Source organism: Meles meles, chromosome 5 (genome assembly GCF_922984935.1).
Source record: "Meles meles chromosome 5, mMelMel3.1 paternal haplotype, whole genome shotgun sequence".
In the NCBI taxonomy this organism is placed as follows: domain Eukaryota; kingdom Metazoa; phylum Chordata; class Mammalia; order Carnivora; family Mustelidae; genus Meles; species Meles meles.
The window spans coordinates 140,241,633-140,261,810 of record NC_060070.1 but is presented as its reverse complement, the minus strand read 5'-3'; the positions used below and the strand labels follow the sequence as shown (position 1 = coordinate 140,261,810).

At 40.4% G+C, this 20,178-nt stretch overlaps 1 protein-coding gene across 3 annotated transcripts in view; it reads left to right on the top strand.

Moving 5' to 3' along the window:
- Positions 1-20,178, top strand: part of RANBP9 (RAN binding protein 9) — an 87,530-nt gene that overhangs the window by 6,908 nt on the left and 60,444 nt on the right. For all 3 annotated transcript variants that reach the window (XM_046004165.1, XM_046004167.1, XM_046004166.1), the window contains exon 2: positions 7,157-7,268. In XM_046004165.1, the coding sequence (XP_045860121.1) occupies positions 7,157-7,268 (112 nt within the window). The remainder of the gene's footprint in view (positions 1-7,156; positions 7,269-20,178) is intronic.

Here is a 20,178-nt window from a genome sequence, read left to right as displayed (position 1 = left end):
TCTGGCAAATAAAATTAATAGTAATAGTACTGCTTTTGTTACCTTACCGTTCAAAAAAAAAAAAAAGTTAATTATGCTCACTGTGAAGCCCAGTGCATTATCGACTGTGGTTTATAGCACCAAGGCATGTGGGATTTTGTGGAAAGTGGCTATTTTGGGGACACTTGCGGGTACAGATTGAGAGATGGAGGGGGAAGGAAAGTGAAGAAGGGAAGGGGGAAGAAAAGCTTAGGAGGCCGACAGTGCTGGCTTGGAGGGAGGAGAGCCGTTCCGGAGCACAGGGCAGTCCTGAAGAAGAGCGGAGGACATGTGACTCCTCTGCAAACAGGGGAATAGGTGAAGATGCGTGTGGACGCTGACCGCTTTGTAATAGGAGAGTGAGGAGTGGAACCGGGCCCTGGACAGCAGCGGAGTCCCGTTATCTGATGAAGTCGGTGTGGCCGTGTGCTCACTTACCCGAGTTCGCGACTGAAGCTTCGCGTGAGTGGTGAGAACGTGTAGCCAGCCATGGAGGGGAATGGGGAAGTAGCCAGCGAGAGGTTTGTCAGTGTGCGGTTGACAGCACCGCGAGAGCCCCGCCGAGAGCAGTGGTTCGTAGCGGTGGCTGTTGCAAGACTTGGATTTTGTTTGGGAGAGGGCAGCCGCCCAGGCCAAGAGTAGGGAAGGCGGAGTCTACTGTTGACCTAAGGCTGTGGTTTTGCTGGCTGCCGGTGGGGGAAGAAGGGTGGCATGTGAGAGAAGTAGCAAGGATATTTGAGAGCTCGTAAGTGACCACCATGTACCTCTACTGGAAGAGGAAAAACGGGAAGAGAGGAAAAAGGGTTCAGGGAATGGGAGTCCTCTTGATGTTCAAGAGGAAGTGTGGAAGCGAAGTGTTCCGAACGGGGAAGATGATAGGGAGTTGTGTCCTAGAGGAAGATTCAGGCATTTCAGCTCCAATGCCAAAAACGTGTTCCTGGGAAAATGCGCTCCTACCTGTTCCACAGAATTGGGCGCCAAAAGTAACGGGGCTTATGGGAAAAATCCGGCAGGGGCAGACCACTTAAAACCTGTGGAACTTTGGGACCAGAGCACCACAAAAATAACAGTCCTACTAAAATACAAGCCCAGTTCGGTTTGCACTGGCATTTGTGGCCAGCATCCCAGGCTGCTGATCAATCAGAGCCTTAAGCCCTGGCGTTGGGCTTCCTTCTTAGAGATGTAAGTGCTTGACAGCTGTTTAATCAGAAATAAATATCTGATTCAGGGTTTAGCCCTTTTCGGCCCGCACCCCCCCTTTCAAACAAAGAGGAAAGGCGTACAGACTTCAGCTGTTAGAATGGCTAAAGCCCCACGAAAACCTGACAAGGCCCGTTGCTGATGCACGGCTGGTGGGAGCTCGAGGAGATGTGGCCGCTCTGGAAGGTGGTTTGGCAGTTTCTGACAAAGCTAAACATACTTTTACCAGCAGCTGAGCTCCTACCCGGCTGATGTGAAAACTTAAGCCCACACGAAAACCTGCATGTGGATGTTCATAGCGACTTCTCTCATAACTGCCCCAAACAAGCAGCAGCCTCAGTGTCCTTGAGTAGGTGAATGAACTGTGGTATATCCTTACAGTAGAGTATTATTCAGCAATATAAAGAAATGAGCTGTCCGTCCCTGCAAAGACACCTGCGGATCTCCAGTGCATGTATTGTTAAGTGAAAGAAGCCAGTCTGAAAAGATTATATACTGTATCATTTCAGTTACTTGACATTCTGGAAAAGGCAAAATGATAGAGATAGTAAAAAAGAGTGGTTGTCAGGGGCCTGAGGAGAGGGATAGGCAGTGCACAGGGGATTTTTAGGGTAGGGAAAGTATTTTGTATGGTGCTCTGCTAGTGGCTACATCACACCATTTATTTATTTAAGATTTTATTTATCTGACAGAGAGAGAGAGAGATCACAAGTAGGCAGAGAGGCGGGCAGAGAGAGAGGGGGACGCAGACTCTCTGCTGAGCCGAGAGCCCGATGCGGGGCTCAATCCCAGAACCCTGGGATCATGACCTGAGCCGAAGGCAGAGGCTTAACCCACTGAGCCACCCAGGCGCCCACATCACACCATATATTTAAAACCCAGAGAAGTTTTCAGCCATATAGAGTGAACTTTATGTAAATTAAAAAAATCATTTGGGGGGACAAATCCCAGGATAAAATGCAGAATGTGATAAAACTTTCAGTATTACAAATATATGAAACAGCAGCAGAGAAGAGGGGGAAGAGTGCTGCTTTGGAACTTTGGAAACTTTGGAAATCAGTAGTCTGTAAAACTAAAGGTAAGAGAAACCAAACTTACTGATAAAGTTGTATCCCGTGGGGATATGAGTTAACAATTCAGATGCTATTACTATACATGTGTACTGGAATCAATTAAATGGATGGTGGGTGGTGGGAGCTAAGTTTCTTATCATTGGGGTGGAGTTTTATAGGTAAGCAGAGAGAGAATGTTCGAGTGATCGGTGTGCTAATAAAGTTGGAGACCTTAGTGTGAACCTCATGTCTGGTTTAATACAAACATGGATGGTTATGTATAGAAATGTAGGCACACACACACAGGGGTTTAGTATACATACATCTGTTTCCTTGCTCTACTCAATGAGAAAGCCCAAAAGCAGTGACACCCCAGTAACAAGGAGCATGCTTAGTAGCCAGATGTTGGAGAAATGGATGATTGGAGAAGTGGCCGATTCTAGGACTGGGGCAGGAAGCATGCAGGATGACCCTCCAGTGTCTTCTGGGGCCTGAAAATAGCAAACAGAAAAACCATAATACAGGTATGTCAGAGGAGCCAAATGAAAAAGTTCCCAGTGGCTAATTAGAGCAGCAAAGTAAAGTAGTATTGAGTTATGACACAAAGTAGAAAGTATGCAAGAGATTGTCCATGCTGATAAAAACAAAGAGGAAATATCTTAGTACTTTTTGATCAGTATTGGGCTTGAATTTTTCCCAGATGGCTTAATACAGTGGCAGGTGTAGCACTTCCTGACGGCACTGAACATTGGACACTAGGAATGCACTTGTTGGAGGTGCCCCAGGTTTTTGACTTAGGGTTTTTTATATGTTGCTAGATTTTTCCCTTCACTTCGTTGATGTACTGGGAAAAGCTGTGTTAGGAACTAAGTGACTTCTTTATTATGCTCACATCATTCCTGTATTTTATCAAGTACATGTGAGCTAATTTGTATTCCAGAAATGTTTTTTGTAGCAGAACAGATTTTGGTAGAATTTACTCTTTCTGAAGTGGAGTAGTTTCAAGTGATGTCAGAGTCCAGAGTGTGGCTCCAGGAAGGAATGATTAAAGTTAGAGTAGGAAGTCAGTGGGAGTAAAGAGGTCCAGGAATTGAAATGTGAGATCAGTAAGATAATCACAAATAATTGGGAAGTGTGGTAATGTTGTATGGGACAGATACGTGTTGCTGTGAGGGCATACAAAAAGGAGATTGGACAAGTCAGAGAGGTTAGAGCAAGAGTCATTGAGGAAGGAAAATGTGAGCTAAGAGCAAATGAATGAGCAGGACATAACCAGGTAAGGAGGAAGGGTATAGCACTTTCCAGTTTGGTGTGGGGAAGAGTTGGGGCAAAGACCATGGTCAGGCCAGTGTGGCAGGTTCAGGATGGTGGTGGAAAGTGTTGACCAGATCAGCAGGGTTTTCTTTGGCTGAATGGGAGACTGTTAAGGAATTTTAGTTGTATGGGGGAAGAGAGGTACAAGGAAGACTGAGTTATATTTCCAGAAAGGCAACTGGGACTGCATATTGGAGAGTGGAGGGGAGGGGGTTGGAGGTGAACTTCCTTCAAACCCTTTCCTTCCATTTACAAGGAATCGACAGGTTGTGAAATGAAAGAGCATGGTCTTGCTGGTCTTAGAGCTTTGAAGCAATAAATGTATTTTCTTTTTGAACCACATAGGAAATACTTAACATTGAAGACTTCGTGGTTTTAACAGTTTATACTTTGGTAGTGTGAGGTTGTTTTCTGGTTGTCATAGAATTCAAGGTGATAAGCTTCCTGCTGATGAACATTATTAGAAAAAGGCCCTTCACTCTGACATTACTAGTCTTACCCAAGAGTATGAATGCTTTTAATCTGACATCTCAGCTTTTTCCTAGGTCCTTACATTTAAATTTAATTTAAAAATGAAACAAATCTTTTAACCTTTATGAAATCTTTCCAGTGTCTTAAGTAGAGCATAGTGAGTATAATAGAACCTTGAAGATTAAGGATTATGTAGTTGTTGATAGTAATTTTTGCATGAGGGGAAAGTGTAGGGCAGTTTAATTCATGTATGGATTTAACACATGATTTACTAACTCAGGGCAAGTTATATAACATATGTAGTTTTTTTTCTTTAAAATGAGGTTAATTTAAAAAAATAAAATGAGGTTAAAACCCATTTCACAGATGTTGAATGAGAAAAATCTATACAAAAGCACTTAATTCTTTGAGAGTTTACCCTCAAATATTAATTTTCTTTCTCTTTTCCCATAGAAGTAGCAAGAATAGGAGATAGGTAAACACGTGAAGTGATCCCGGAATGCTCATTGTAACTGGGTCCTTCCTGTGGGTTCAGAGCTTGCCCTGGATTGGACTTCTTGCATTTAAATCTCAGCACAAATCCTGGTTTGGAATTCTCACACAACATTATGACCTTGGGCGAGTCTCTTCATCTTCCCTTAATTTCCTTAATAATAAATAGTGCCTACTTCTGAAGTTGTTCTGGGTGCTAAACAAGTGAACAAACATCGTGCTCTTGGAGCAGTGCTTTTCACATAGCATTAAATATATGGTAACGGTTGGCATCCTCATCATCATCATCCTTGTTAAGAATACCTTGGGACTACTTTATCCCTAAAAGTTTTGGTCATTTTCCTTCCAGAAAAACCAAAACCAAAAATAAAAGCTAGTTGATTTAAGACTCCAGGGTTAATCAGGGTTTTCTTTATATATATTTTTTTAACTGTCTAAATTTTTTAAATGAATTTAGTTTGCCTGAGCATTTCCCGGGCAACTCAATTATTTGAACACATATTTAACTTTTTTTTTTTTTTTTTTTTAAGATCTTATTTATTTATTTGACAGAGAGAGCACAAGCAGGGAGAGCAGCTGGCAGAGGGAGGAGAAGCAGGCTCTTTGCTGAGCAGGGAGCCCGATGCGGGGCTTGATCCCAGGACTCTGGGATCGTGACCTGAACCACCCAGGAGCCCCACATATTTACAGTTTAAATGTCTATTTTTAAGAAGGGACCTATGTCATTCTGCAGATTTATGCTATTTTTTTTCTTCAGTTTAGCTCAGTGTAAATCGCTTGCTTCCAAATGTTAAAAGCAATTTGGGGGGCATCTGTATTTTGCTGCTCTTGTTTTTATCTTCCTAACCAACTTTATCACCTCTCATTGGTCACCAGGCTGAGAACTTTTACCCATAACCTATATACTTAAGACATCTGGGGACACAGGTTTTCATGGTAATAAAAGGGAGAGGCTGAGTTCATTCAATTTCTTTTGGGCCATGTCAAAATGTGCTTATTTGCATTGCAAATGTAAACTTAACCGTTTAATGATGTAATAATGATGAAGTGTATGGGAAAGGAAGGTATCTTGTTGGTGTGTGATGGTTATTGTATAGCTAAGATACAATTTTTGATTTAAAAGAAGGTATTTAGTTTTAAAACAATCGTAAATTTGAGAAAAGGAATTTTTCTCCCCATGAAGGTAATGTTATAGTATGACTAAAGGACTAATGACTTAAGTTTGTATTGGGCGAAGCATATTTAACTGGAACAATGCATAATAGAGTATTTTTTGTCATGGAGTCATTTTGGGGATTGTGCAGACTTGTCTTACTCTGAGTGCTTTCTGACATACTACTTCAACTTGTCTTTTTCTTCTGCTGTGGTTTTAGGGGTGTATTTTCTGTGCTCACTTGATTTTTGTTCATATGCTAGCTTTCAGACTAATTTGTGTCTTGGGTGAGGGACAGGGGAAGTGATTGTGAGCGAAGGAAATCTCAGGATTAGAATTGAAGAATAGCTATTTTAAAAAGTTTAAAAGCCATTGTCTGACAGATTCCCTAAAGATTTCAGCAGCGGTATGATGATGCATTCCTTTCTTTAAAAAGAGAGAAAGAATATACAGCTAGAGATTAGATATATTTCTTAGTAGGCTGTAATTGACCAGAGAGAAATTTGTTGAATCAGACTTTGTGTAGAACTGATAAAAGTATGTCCAAGAACGGACTTAAGTTCTTTTTTTTTTTTTTTAAATTTTTAAAAAAATTATTTAAGAGAGAGCATGAGTGGGGTCCAGGGGGGTGGGACTGAGGGAGAGGGATAAACAGACCAGACTCCCCGCTGAGCAGGGAAGGACCCGCGATCATGACCTGAGCTGAAGACAGTTGCTTAACCAGACTGAGGCACCCAAACTTGAAAATTCTTAAAAGTAAGAAAGCTGCTTCGCCTATTCAGTTAATTATATAAAATTTCACTTAAAGATATACCCATGATATAGATGCTTCTAGTTTAAAAAATAGCCCAGTTAGGGTGCCTGGGTGGCTCAGTGGGTTAAAGCCTCTGCCTTCTGCTCAGGTCATGATCCCAGGGTTTTGGGATCAAGCCCCACATTGGGCTCTCTGCTCAGTGGGGAACCTGCTTCCCTTCCTCTCTCTCTGCCTGCCTCTCTGCGCGCCTCTCTGCGCACTTGTGATCTCTGTCTGTGAAATAAATAAATAAAATCGTTAAAAAAAAAGCCATTTGACAAAAGAATGTTGCTTGGAAATAATATAAATTATAAGCATATTTGGATCTAATAAAATTAAGATCATACTTTCATCAAGTTCTTAAAATGCATCCTTTTTCTCTTAAAAATATAGTCTACCCTGAAATATTAGTTTGGTAGGCTCAGAGTGTTCAGATTCTGGAAGTGTGTTAATCTAGTAATAGTGTCAAGAGTCCCATGACTAACCCTGGGCTACTTTGCATATTGCATTGTAATGACACATGTTTCATCAAGTCTTTATATGTACTGATAGGAGCAGAAATGTCTAGATACCATTCTAAAAACTGTATTTCTTCCTGAATTGTTTTAGATTTTCATTGAATATCTCATTCGATTTTTTTCCCCCTTCCTGTTTCCTATGCAGGTCATGGCAAAACCCCAAAAGACGCAGCGTCTGTTCGCGCCACGCACCCAATTCCAGCAGCCTGTGGGATTTATTATTTTGAAGTAAAAATTGTTAGTAAGGGAAGAGATGGGTAAGTGTACATTTTCGTGGGATAAATTGTTTGCTGTTCTTGGATAATTATTTTTGCCTTGATTTATAATATTTATGCTGTAATTGGAAAATGGGAGTCTCGGAGATATTGGTAATTGGTAAAGTAGGATCTGAATGTCACAATGCAGCAGGTTGGATACAGTTCTGCTTTAATACTAGTTGAAGCTAATACTTGAGTTGGTGAAATAACCAAGTTTTTTGGTCCACTTGTCCTTAAATTGGAACACTGGAATTAAACAACAGAGACAGTGACTCATTTTCCATGCCTTGTCTTACATTGCCCTTTTCTGAATTCTCCTGAGAACTTAAATACTCTCAGCTAGTTAGCCAAGGCCAAAAGGTGACTCATAGGTATTTCACAGGGGGTGGCACTTAGACTCTTGCGTTTAGATCAGGGAAGTATGTTTGTATGCTCTCAACTGGAGGTGATTCCCATGGATTAGGGTATGGTGTAAAGCTTCCAGGTGAGAACTCTATGTAGATTCTGGAACCAACTTCTCTAGCATCGCTTTTCAACTTGGGATCAGTGTATAGTATGTGAGTATACATCAGAATCGCTTACGGGACTTTTACAAAGATAGTAATGTGGGCCTTACCCTAAAAGTTCCTAAAGCACTATTTTCAGAAGCAGAGCTTGGGTAAGATAGGCATTCTTGAGTAAGCTTCACTGGGAAGTTTGGTGCGTATTTCTGATTAAGAATTGATTACCTAGAATCACTAACTCTATCCTATGGTATTTCCTGGTAACCTCATTGTGGTGTCAGAGGTCCTTTAAAGCATCTATAGAGTCATTAGTCCAGCTCCCAAGATAAACTTACTGGGTGAGTTGGCCCAGTTGAGTTAAGAGTTATTAAGTTGACCTGGATTTGAAGTGAATCATATAACCTGTTAGTGCTTCTTCTGTGTTTAACTGAAAAAATAAGTGTGTTTAGTAGATGATTCCTCCTATTTTATTTGCTGAATATTTTCATTCTCAACAGTATGGAAAGTAGAAAGTGCAGCCTTGGAATTCTTTGATGACTTTTTATTGAACTGCCTCAGTTGTCCCAGGGTGATCAAGCCAAAGATAATATCAGAGAAGCCAAGGATGAAGGGGTTGAGAGACCCTAGATTGAAACAGGCACACGATTGTAACCATTTTTAACTCTACTGCGGTCTGTACACTCAGCCAATTCTTCTTATACTTAACATTATACCGTCAACCTCATTCTTGCTGATGTTGCTCCTGATTATCCCCAGGGTTTTCTTCACCTTTTCGCTCCACGTGTTTGTCTTTGCATGATCTTGACCTTACCTTTTCATGGCTGCAAACAGCCTGATGAGCGTCGGATCTAAAACTCCCATCTTGGGTTATTCCCTTGAGCTCTAGATGGATCCGTCTTACCCGATGTTTGCATTTGCCTGTCCCACAGGTATTGCAGTGTCGCTTGTTTTAGTCTTTTTCTCAGCACCAGCTTGCTCAGTGGTTTCACTGTTGCTAGAAACTTGACAACTTCCTATCTCTTACTTTGTCCATCTCTGGCCTCTGCCTCAGGTTTGCTAATTAATCCCCTAAATTACCTAGGTGGTGGGTTCTTTGGTCTCCCAGTTGCTCCTTGTTATGCTCTTACTTCACTCTGCAACTGTTATCATCCTTCTTTCAAACACAACTGACTTGTGTCTGTCCCTATCTTGAGATCATTTGGTACCCCTGTTGCTTTGAGGGTAAAATCCGAAACTTCTTAGCAGGGTCTTGCATGATGTGACTAACTCCTTTGTAACTTTTCAGTCTCATCTCTTTGTTGCCAAGATCTCTCATTCATCTTTTTTATCCCCATTTTTAAAATTAACTGATTCTTACATAGAGTAAAATGTATGATTTTTAGTGTGCAGATCTGTGAGTTTTGACAGATGTGCATATTCATGTAACCACCACAGTCAGTATACAGTTGGTCTTTGAATGATGCAGGTTTGATCTGCACGGATCTACTTTATATGCGGACTTTTTTTTTATAACTACAGCACAGCCCTGGAAATACCTTTCTCTTCCTTGTGATTTTCTTGTTTTTTTTTTTTTTTAAGATTTTATTTATTTATTTGACAGAGAGAGATCACAAGTAGATGGAGAGGCAGGCAGAGAGAGAGAGGGGGAAGCAGGCTCCCTGCTGAGCAGAGAGCCCGATGCGGGACTCGATCCCAGGACCGACCCTGAGATCATGACCTGAGCGGAAGGCAGCGGCTTAACCCACTGAGCCACCCAGGCGCCCTCCTTGTGATTTTCTTAATAACATTTCCTTTTCTCTAGCTTTATTATAAGAATGCAGCATATAATACAACGTACAAAATACGCCTTAACTGTTTACAGTACTGGTAGGGCTTCCAGTCACCATCAGGCTATTAAATAGTTAAGTTTTGGGGACAGCAAAAGTTATACAGGATTTTCAGCTTGTGTGGTGGTAGGGGTGGGGGGTGGGTGATCCGTGTCCCAGCGCCACCCAGTTGTTCAAGGATCAGTGATCAAACAGTTCCCTCACTCTCCAGAATTCCTCTCTACCCCTTTGTAGACGATTCTTCCCCATCTCTCAGTGATGACCATTGATTGGTCTTCTGTCTCTATAGTTTTGCTGTTTCTAGAATGGCGTATAAATGGAATCATAGTATGCAGCCTTCTAATTTTGGCATCTTAGTGTAATACATCTGAGATTCATTGCTGTTGTTGCATATATCGGTAGATTGGTCCTTTTTATTGCTGATTGTATGGCTGAGCCGACCACAGTGTGCTTACCCACTCTTCAGTTGACGGACATCTGGGTGATTTCCAGTTTTTGGCAATTAGGAATATAGCCACTATAAACATTTATGTACAGGTTTTTGTGTAAACTTGAGTTTTCATTTCAGTTGGATAAATATCTAGGAGTGGGATTGCTGGATCGTGTGTTAAGTGCATTTTTAACTTCACAAGAAACTGCCAACTTGTTTTGCAGAGCGATTGTACTAGTTTGCATTCCCACCAGCCTCATGTGAAAGTTCCTGTTGCTTTGCATCCTCTGTAGCGCTTGGTGTTGTCAGGCTTTTAAAAAAAATTTTAGCTCTCATTATAGGTATCTTAGTGGTTTCTTACTGTGGCTTTAATTTACACTTCCTTAATGACGAATGATGTTCGTTTTTATCTGCCCCCTCCCCCTTTTTTTTAACAAACACAGTAATACCTTTATTTTGAGTTATTTTAAAAGATTTTATTTATTTATGTGAGAGAGGGCATCAGCTGGGGCGGGGCGGGGGGGTGGTGCACAGAGCGGGATGGGGAAGCAGGCTCCCTGCTGAGCAGAGAGCCTGATGCAGGGCTCAATTCCAGGACTCTGAGCCGAAGGCAGAGGCCTAACCGACTGAGCCACCCAAGCGCTCCTTTACTTTGGTTTTAAATTAATCGTTTGTCAACAGCTGCGGAAGTGGTTAAGAAGTGACTTACAGATACTCAAAATACTGAATTGACAGCTGAATTGAATGGAATATTTTGTAGGGCACTTCTCATTTTGTCACTTACTCAGGTTAAATTCAAGGTCCTTATACTTCATCTCCTTCACGAGCGGTGGAAGCTCTAACTGGGGCATCCAGTTAATCTCCATTTCCACTTGGATGCCCGCTTAGACTTGAAGAAATAAGCCCCAGAAAATAGAAAGTAGGATGCTAAACAGAGTTGAATCAACATCAGATGACCCCGAAGACAGAGGCGGGACAAACTTTTTGGGTTAGAGCATACTCCCAAGGATCTGTTTCTAGTCAGCATCGGCTGTCTGTGGGGAGTGCATTTGGTAGAGCGCACGAGGCACCATCCGCTCCTGTTTTACTTCTCTGTACAGGCGGGCTCGGGTTTCTAGTTCTCTCTGCGGGCGCTTTCCTTCCTTCTTACATTCACCTTCCCCTGTCCCTTCGCCGTTTGTCCCCTTAACAAATTAGCCGTAGTTTATAAAGATACCTTTTCCGTGGCACTTGTCCTCTCCCAAATAGGATTATGCCTTTCATATGCCTCCTTCACATGTTGACCAGACTGTAATTATAATATCTCTGTGTTTCAGTTGTTGGCCTCCTGGTGGTCTAAACTGCAGACGCAAGGGTAAGGGCCTGGTTTCTGTCACTCCAGTACTGACTTGATTAGCATTCGTACGAGTGAGTAAATGAATGAGAAACTGTACTTCCCTCCTATGTATTCTTGGAGAAAACTGTTGTATCTTTGGGCAGATCTTATTTATCCTTCTCGTACACTTTTCAACTAAGTTCTAGGTCTAACCCCATGCTTTTGAAAGGGGAGCATGATTCATTTATGGAAGAAAAGCAAGTCATGTTGCTAATTTTGGGCGAGTGACACCTTTTCGGAGATGCATTTGACTGTATCAAGAAAACTAAAACTTCCTTCCTAAAATCCCAACTTCTTTGTAAAGAATGGACCAGAAAGAGAAGCTGTTAGTCACTTTTCAGTTGCAGTGATAAGTGCTCATCTGAGAGTTTAATTATACTTCAGATTTAATTTTCTTTTAAACAGTGTGTTTGGGGCATCTGGGTGGCTCAGTCTTTAAGCATCTGACTTCGGCTTAGGTCATGATCCCAGGACCTTGGGAAGGAGCCCCACCCCATGTTGGGCTCCCTGCTCAGCAGGAAGCCTGCTGCTCTCTTTCCCACCTCCCCTGCTTGTGTTCCCTCTTTCACTGGTCTTTCTCTGTCAAATAAATAAAATCTTTAAAAAACAACAACAGGAACAACAAAAATCAGTGTGTTTATCCAGGATTAGAGCAGGCAAATAAATATTTAGGTCCAAGAACTTGGTTTAAGATAAATCGGTCAATGCAGCAAATTTCTTCATGACATAGTGGGAGTTGATACCTCTTAATTTATCTGTGATGTGTGTTATTTCTGGGTCTGCGTTGGAAAATGAGGACTATGACTATGGTAGTTTTTACTTGTACCTTATTGCCTAAGAAATAAGGCTTGAAGGAAGTTTCTTTTAGTGAATCAAAGAAATAGCATATTTTGGGTTTTGCCTTGGATTTTCATTTAAACAAAACCAATTTGTATGTGTTCAGGAAAATAGCTTATTTATTGGGACACAGGAGCCTAAGTTTTATAATTAATTTAAAAATAAATTTCTAATGCATTCCATAACAAAAGGTTACATCATCTATCACCTTGTCTGCATAACCTTTTTTTAGGAGACATATTTAAAGGCTATATATTTTTGTATTTTTTGTTAATGATTGTTGACCATCAAGATGAATTTCTAAAAGCAGCCTTTGTCGCATGGATCTACTTTCAGTGCAGGAATTTTGTTCAAGTTTGGAATTATACATACTAATACAGGCAGTGAAGATACAGTTAATTTTACATGTGAGAGGCGATAAATTTTTTATTTGGATATTTTTAGAGTTATAATTTATTATGAGTATGCTACTTTTAGCTTTTCAAGCAAAATGTTGATGCCGCTCTGCCAGTGGTTCAGGAGGGACCAGCAAGAAATCCAGTCTCTGTGTTCTCTCCTAAATTCTTCTGTTGACGATAAAGTACACTCCTCAGAGTTTTCCTTCTATGCTTGCTGACGTTCTGGATTATTTGGTGGGGGAGTGGAAGAGAAATAAAGGCCTCTCTTCCTGTTCAGTTTTAAAAGGCTATAAAAGGTCTTTCCTTCTGGTTTCAACGGGAGATAAGCAGCAGATGGAAATACAGTGAACAGAGGAATGGAAGAAATGAACAAAGGCATCAAGTAAGCGATGTATTAACTTAGCAAATACATATTGAACACGTATGATGTGTCAGGCATTGTCAGCATCTGAGTCTAAATATGAAATTATTTATTCACCTGTTTCTTATCCATGCTTCTCAGTAGAGGACCTGCCACTTAGTAGAAACTCAGTAACTGCATCAGGTGAACTAAATGTGGGTCCTTGCCGGCAAGGAGTGTCATTCACTGGAGGGTGCAGTAGGGCAGGGCAAGAAGCAGACTTAAATCACTCTCAGTTAAGACTTAAACTTTAAGAAGTTTGGGGGGCGCCTGGTGGCTCAGTGGGTTAAAGCTTCTGCCTTCAGCTCAGGTCATGATCCCAGGGTCCTGGGATCGAGCCCCGCATCGGGCTCTCTGCTCCGCGGGGAGCCTGCTTCCTCCTCTCTCTCTCTCTGCCTGCCTCTCTGCCTACTTGTGATCTCTGTCTGTCAAATAAATAAATAAAATCTTTAAAAAAAAAAAAAAGTTTGGGTGTAGTACCAAAAGTCAACTTAGGTACGGAGAAGCAGAAGGGATTTTTGGTCTGTTTTGTTCACAAGTGTATTCTCAGTGTACAGAGCAATGCTGGGCAAAAATCGGTGCTGGAGGATCTGCTGACCGAGCGGAGGTAGGTAGGGATAACGTCTTTTCTTCTCTCTCGCCCCCAGCTCTGTGCCTTGTACAGAGAGTATGTTGGGGTTTGGTATTGATGCAGTGATTTGAATACTTCTTTTACCTGCCTTTGGAAACGGGGAACCAAAGATGATGGGCACTGTTTGTGGTGGTGAGCGAAGTGTTGTTTAACTGAGTACCCAGAATTATGGGAAAAGGGACTTTATCCCCATCGCGTTTCTCAAATTATCCTTGTGTTGGTTATCTTCAGTGCGGTTAATCTCAAATCATCCTTACCCCGCCCCCTACTCCCATCAGTTATCTTGTACCCAGCAAACGCACATGAATTTTAAGAACTTCTTTGGTAGTTAGAAAGTAATGCATTCTTTTTTTTTTTTTTTTTAAGATTTTATTTATTTATTTGACAGACAGAGATCACAAGTAGGCAGAGAGGCAGGCAGAGAGAGGAAGGGAAGCAGGCTCCCTGCTGAGCAGAGAGCCCGATGTGGGACTCCATCCTAGGACCCTGGGATCATGACCTGAGCAGAAGGCAGAGGCTTTAACCCACTGAGCCACCCAGGCGCCCCAGGAAGTAATGCATTCTTAATGCCAGAGGAGGAGTCAGACAAATCCTGTGAAGCAGAAAAAAGCACAACTGTTTTAAAAAGCATCTGCGGTCCTACCATCCATGATGGTTTGTGATGTGTTCTCCAGGACGTTCTTTTCTCTAGTCAAACAAATTTTTAACATTACTTTAAGAAAACAATGGTCTTGAGATGTATTTGAATAAGAGAGTATTATTCTCCCATGTGCTACTACCTGTACCTTACCTTAGGGTGAATTTGATGAGAAATTCAGAGAGAAAATCTCCTTAATAATGTCATGAAAATACCCATAATGTTTCAATACAACTGTTTAGCTTTGTCATAATAAGTATGTTTCTTGAAGTCCTTCATTTTACTTTTTCAGAACCAGAAAACCAATTTGTAAGCAGTCTGTGTTTATCTCAGATACAGGGACTGTTCGCTGTTTGCTCACTGCTGGAATCCTTTAGGTGAAATCCAGCATTTCAGAATAAGGAGAGATGGTCTTAGGTCCTAGACCTTTTGACTCTTTGTCAATCATCTGGCAATTTGGATAGATTTTTCAGGAGGAGTGGTTGAAATGTTTACAGTGATTATAGAGGAGTAATTGTTCTTGGATAGAAGCACAGGCTAAAAAGTTGAGCTTCTTCTAGTGTTTCTCTTGTGATTTAGACAGTACAGATTCTTTTTTTCTTTTCTTTTTTCTTTTTTCTTTTTTAAGATTTATTTATTTGAGGGCACCTGGGTGGCTCAGTGGGTTAAAGCCTCTGCCTTCTGGTCAGGTCGTGATCCCAGGGCCCTGGGATTGGGCCCTGCATCAGGCTCTCTGCTTGGGGGGATGCCTGCTCCCCCCCCCCCGACCTACTTGTGATCTCTTTCTGTCAAATAAATGAATAAAATCTTTAAAAAAAAATTTATTTATTTGAGAGAGAGAGTGGGGGAGGGGCAGAGAGAGAGAGAGAGAGGGGACCCTCAGGCCAACCCCTGGCTGAGCATGGAGCCTCATGTGGTATCTCATGGGATCCCAGGACACTGAGCTCATGACCTGAGCTGAAGGCGCGAGTTAGCTGCCCAGCCAGCCAACCCACACCCCCACCAGGTGCCCCGACCGTGCGGATTCTAAGCAGTTTTCCTCCCCAACATCTCAGACATAACAGAAGAGTTAACATGGTCAACGCCCATATGCCCCAACGTTTAGATTTTAGAGTCAGAATTTTGCTGTATTGGCTTTATTACAAACAGGTCCGTCAATCAGCCCATCTTTTTTTAAATGCATTTCAAGGGAATTTGCAGAATTTTCAAATCAGTTTTACTTGAATTCTCTAGTTTTACCCTTGTATCTTTTTTTTTTTTTTTTTTAAATCTGAAGATCATTGTTCTTGATGTTATTGACATAATTTTTCATTTGTTTTGTAGTGGAACATAACTATATCTAAATTAAAATACTGATATTGTTACCAAAAAGAATGTTGATTACTATATGATTTCTTTATAGGTTTTTTTTTTTTTGTCTTTAGAATATATCCTATTGGGGACAGATACTCAAAAACTGAGCTTTAAAGTCCCTTGAAGTAATTCTTTTGTGTTTGTACAACTAACTGGACGTACTAGTTTCATTTATTTAAATTTCTTAGGTTTTTAGGGGTTTCTTTTTTTTTCTTCTCTCTTTTTTCTTTCTGTTTTCTGTAATTATGTAAAACATTTAAACATTTGCATTGGTCCAAAATTAAAGCCATACCAGAAGGTACTTCACAGAAGTTTCATTTTCTCCTGGTTGTCTTCCTCATTCCTGCAGATTATTAATTTTTTAAAAATTAGTTCTTGGTTTATCTTTCCATTATTTCTTCTGAAAATACATTTGACCCTTGAGTAGTATGGGATACTGGGGTGCTAAAATCCTCCGTGCAGCTGAAAATCTAGGTATAACTTGGGGCTTTTTGTTTTATCTTTTGCCTGATGGAAAGTTATTTATTGCCTGGAATGTGCTGTTGTGTTCGTTAAGTTTGGAGTTGGCTCATCTTTTTTCTGATATATAGTTGACACACGGTGTATGACTCTGTAGCTTGAGCCGTGCTCACTGTCAGCGTGGCTCCCGTCTGTCACCGTATGGCACTGCTGCGGCATTATTGCCTGTGTTCCCTGTTCTGTGTCTTTCATCCCTGTGACGACTTCAGTCCATAACTGTAAGCCTGTGCCTCCCACTCCCCTTCATTCATCTTGCCCGTCCCTCTACCCCTCTGCCCTCTGGCACCCATTAGGTATCTATTTATGGGTCTGTTTCTACTTGGTTGTTTGTTCATTTATTTGTTTTGTTCAGATTCTATGTATAAATGAAATGGTATTTGTCTTTGGCTTATTTCACTTAGTGTTATGCCTTCTAGGTTAATCCATGACACAGATGGTAAGATCTGAGTTTTTCTTTTCTTTCCCCTTTTTTTTTTTAATGGCTGAGTAATACTCATGTGTATATCCATTGTGTATGTGTATCACATTTTTATCCATTCATCTGTTGATAGACACTTAGGTCGCTTCCATATCATGGTCGTTGTAAATAATGCTGCAGTTAACATATGGATGGATGTATCTTTTCAAGTTAGTGGTTTTTGTTTGGTAAATATCCATTACTGTGATTATTGGATCATATGGTAGTTCTCTTTTTGATTTTCTTTTCTTTCTTTTTTTTTTTTTTTTGAGGAACCTCTGTACTGTTTTCCACAGTGACTGCACAAGTTTGCATTCCCACCAGCAGTGCACGAGGGTTCCTTTTCCTCTGCATCCTTGCCAGTACCGCTTATTTCTTGTCTTTTTCTTTTTCATTTCAGTCATTAGACAGGTGTAAGGTGATAATCTCTTTGGGTTTTGGTTTGCATTTCCCTGAGGATTAGTGATGTTGAGCATCTTTTCATGTTTCTCTTGGCCATTTGTATGTCCTCTTTGGAAAAATGTCTGTTCAGGTCCTCTGCTCAGTTTGAATTGGATTATTATTTTGCCCCCCCTCCCCCTGTGTTGAGTTGTTTAAGTTCCTTATATATTTATTTTGAATATTAACCACTTATCAGATACATCATTTGCAAATAATTTCTAAGACTCAGTAGGTTGCCCTTTTGTTGATAGTTTTTTATTTATTTATATTTTTTACTACGCAAAGGCTTTCTTTCTTTCTTTATTTTAGTATAGTCCCAGTAAATTTGCTTTTGTTTCCCTTGTTTCAGGAGACCTTTCTAGAAGAATGTTGCTAAGGCCAATGTCAGGGATTCCTGTGTATGTTTTCTTTTAGGAGTTTTGTGGTTTCTGGTTTGCATTTAGGTCTAATCCATTTTGAGTTTATTTTTGTGTATGATATTAGAAAGTGGTCCACTTTCATTCTTTTGCGTGTAGCTGTCCAGTTTCCTAGCACCATTTATTGAAGAGACTGTCTTTTCCCATTGTACATTCTTGCCTCCTTTGTCTTAGATTTAATTGTCCATAGAAGTATAGATTTATTTCTGAACCTTGTATTGTGTTTCACTGATCTGCATGTTTATTTTTGTGCCACATACTGTTTCGATTACTCGTATACTGTATTTTGTTATCTGGGATTATGATACCTCCAGCTTTGTTCTTCTTTCTCAAGATTGCTTTGAGAACATTCAGGGTCTTTTGTGGTTCCATACACATTTGAGTACTGTTCTACTTCTGTGAACAATGCTGTTGGTGTTTTGATAGGGATTGTATTGAATCTGTAGATTGCTTTGGGTTGTTATGGACATTTTAACAGTATTAATTTTTCCAGTCCATGAGCATGAGATTGTTTTCCATTTCTGTCATCTTCTGTTTCTTTCATCAGTGTTTTATAGTTTTTCAAGAGTACAGGTCTTTCACTTGGTTAAGTTTATTCCTAGATATTTTATTTTTTGATGCAGTTATAATTGGAGTTCTTATTTTTCTTTGTTACTTTGTTATTAGTGTATAGAAACACAAGCAATTTCTGCACGTTAATCTTGTATCCTTCAACTTTACTGAATTTATTTATTCTAATAGTTCTTGGTGGCATTTTTAGGGTTTTCTATGTATAGTATTACGCTATCTGCAGATAGTGACAGTATAACTTCTTTCTTACCAGTCTGAATGCCTTTTATTTATTTTTTCTTTTTTTTCTGATTGCTTTGACTAGGACTTCTGGGACTGTGTTGAATGAAAGTGGCTGGAGTGGCCATTCTTGTCTTATCCTGATCTTAGAGGAAAAGATCTCAGTTTTCACCATTGATTATGATGATAGTTGTGAGGGCGGTTTTTTTTTGTTTTTTGTTTTTTTTTTTTTGGTCGTTATTGTTGTTTAAGATTTTATTTATTTATTTGAGATAGAGTGAGAGAGAGAGTATAAGCAAGGACGAGGGGCAGAGGGAGAAGCAGCCATTGTGGGGCTTGATCCCTGGACTGGGAGATCATGACCTGAGCTAAAGGCAGACAGATGCTCAACCGAATTAGCCACCCGGGCACCCCAGTTGTAGGCTTTTCATATATGGTTTTTATGTGTTGAGGTATGTTCCCCCTAAACCCACTTCGTTGAGAGTTTTTATCATAAATGGATGTTGAATTAGGTCAGGTTCTTTTGTGCTTCTGTTGAGATGATCATATGATTTGTATCCTTTCCCTTGTTAATATGGTCTATCATACTGATTGTGTCCATCGAGACATTTTTGTTGCATCCCACTTGATCATGGTAAATGATCCTTTAATGTATTGTTGAATGTGATTTGCTAATATTTAGTTGAGGAAATTTACATCTATGTTCATCAGGGATCTTGGCCTGTAGTTCTCTTTTTTTGTAGTGTCTTTGTCTGGTTTGGGTATCAGGGTATTGGCCTTGTAGAATGTTTGGAAGCTTTCCTTCCTCTTCTATTTTTTGGAATAATTTGAGGAAAGTAGGCATTAACTCTTCTTTAAATGTTTTGTAGAATTTACCTATGAATCCATCTGGTCTTGGACTTTTGTTTGTTGAAGGTTTTTTGATTACTGATTCAGTTTTGTTACCAGTAATCAGTCTGTTCAGAGTTTCTGTTTCTTCCTGATTCAGTTTTTGGAAGATTGTATGTTTCTAGGAATTTACCCATTTTTTTCTAGGTTTTCCAGTTTGCTGGTATATTCTTTTTTGCAGTATGTTTTTTAACCCACTGAGCCACCCAGGCGCCCCAAAGATTTTATTTATTTATTTGACAGACAGAGATCACAAGTAGGCAGAGAGGCAGAGAGAGTAAGAGGGGGAAGCAGGCTCCCTGCTAAGCAGAGAGCCCGATGTGGGGCTCAATCCCAGGACCCTGAGATCATGACTTGAGCCGAAGGCAGAGGCTCAACCAACCCACTGAGCCACCCTGGCGCCCCTGCAGTATGTTTTTTTAAAAGAATTTATTTATTTAGAAAGAATGCATGCACAAGTGTGTGGGGAGGGGCAGAGGGCGAGGAAGAGAGAGAAGCTTAAGCAGACTCCATGCCAAGTGTTGATCCCAGTGCAGGGCTCTATCCCAGGACTCTTGAGACCTTGAACTGAAATCAGCAGTCAGATGTGTAACCAACTAAGCCCCTGCCACCCCTGCAGTAGTCTTTTATAATCCTTTATATTTCTGCGTTGTTGTTACTTCCCTTTCGTTTCTGATTATTTGATTCCTCTCTCATTTTCTTGATGAAGCTGCCTAGAGGTTTATCAATTTTTTTTTTTTTTCCAGAGAACCAGTTCTTGCTTTCTTTAATCTTTTCTTTCTTTCTTTCTTTTTTTTTTTTTTTTTTTTTTTGGTCTCTTTTTCATTTATTTCTGCTCTTCTGATCTTTCTTATTTACTTCCTTTTACTAACTTTGGGCTTTGGTCTTTTTCTGGTTCCTTTGTGTGTAAGATTAGGTTTGTTTATTTGAGAGTCTTTTGGTTTCTTAAGTAGGCCAATATCACCATAAATTTCCCGCTTCGAATTGCTTTTGCTGTGTCTCAGAGATTT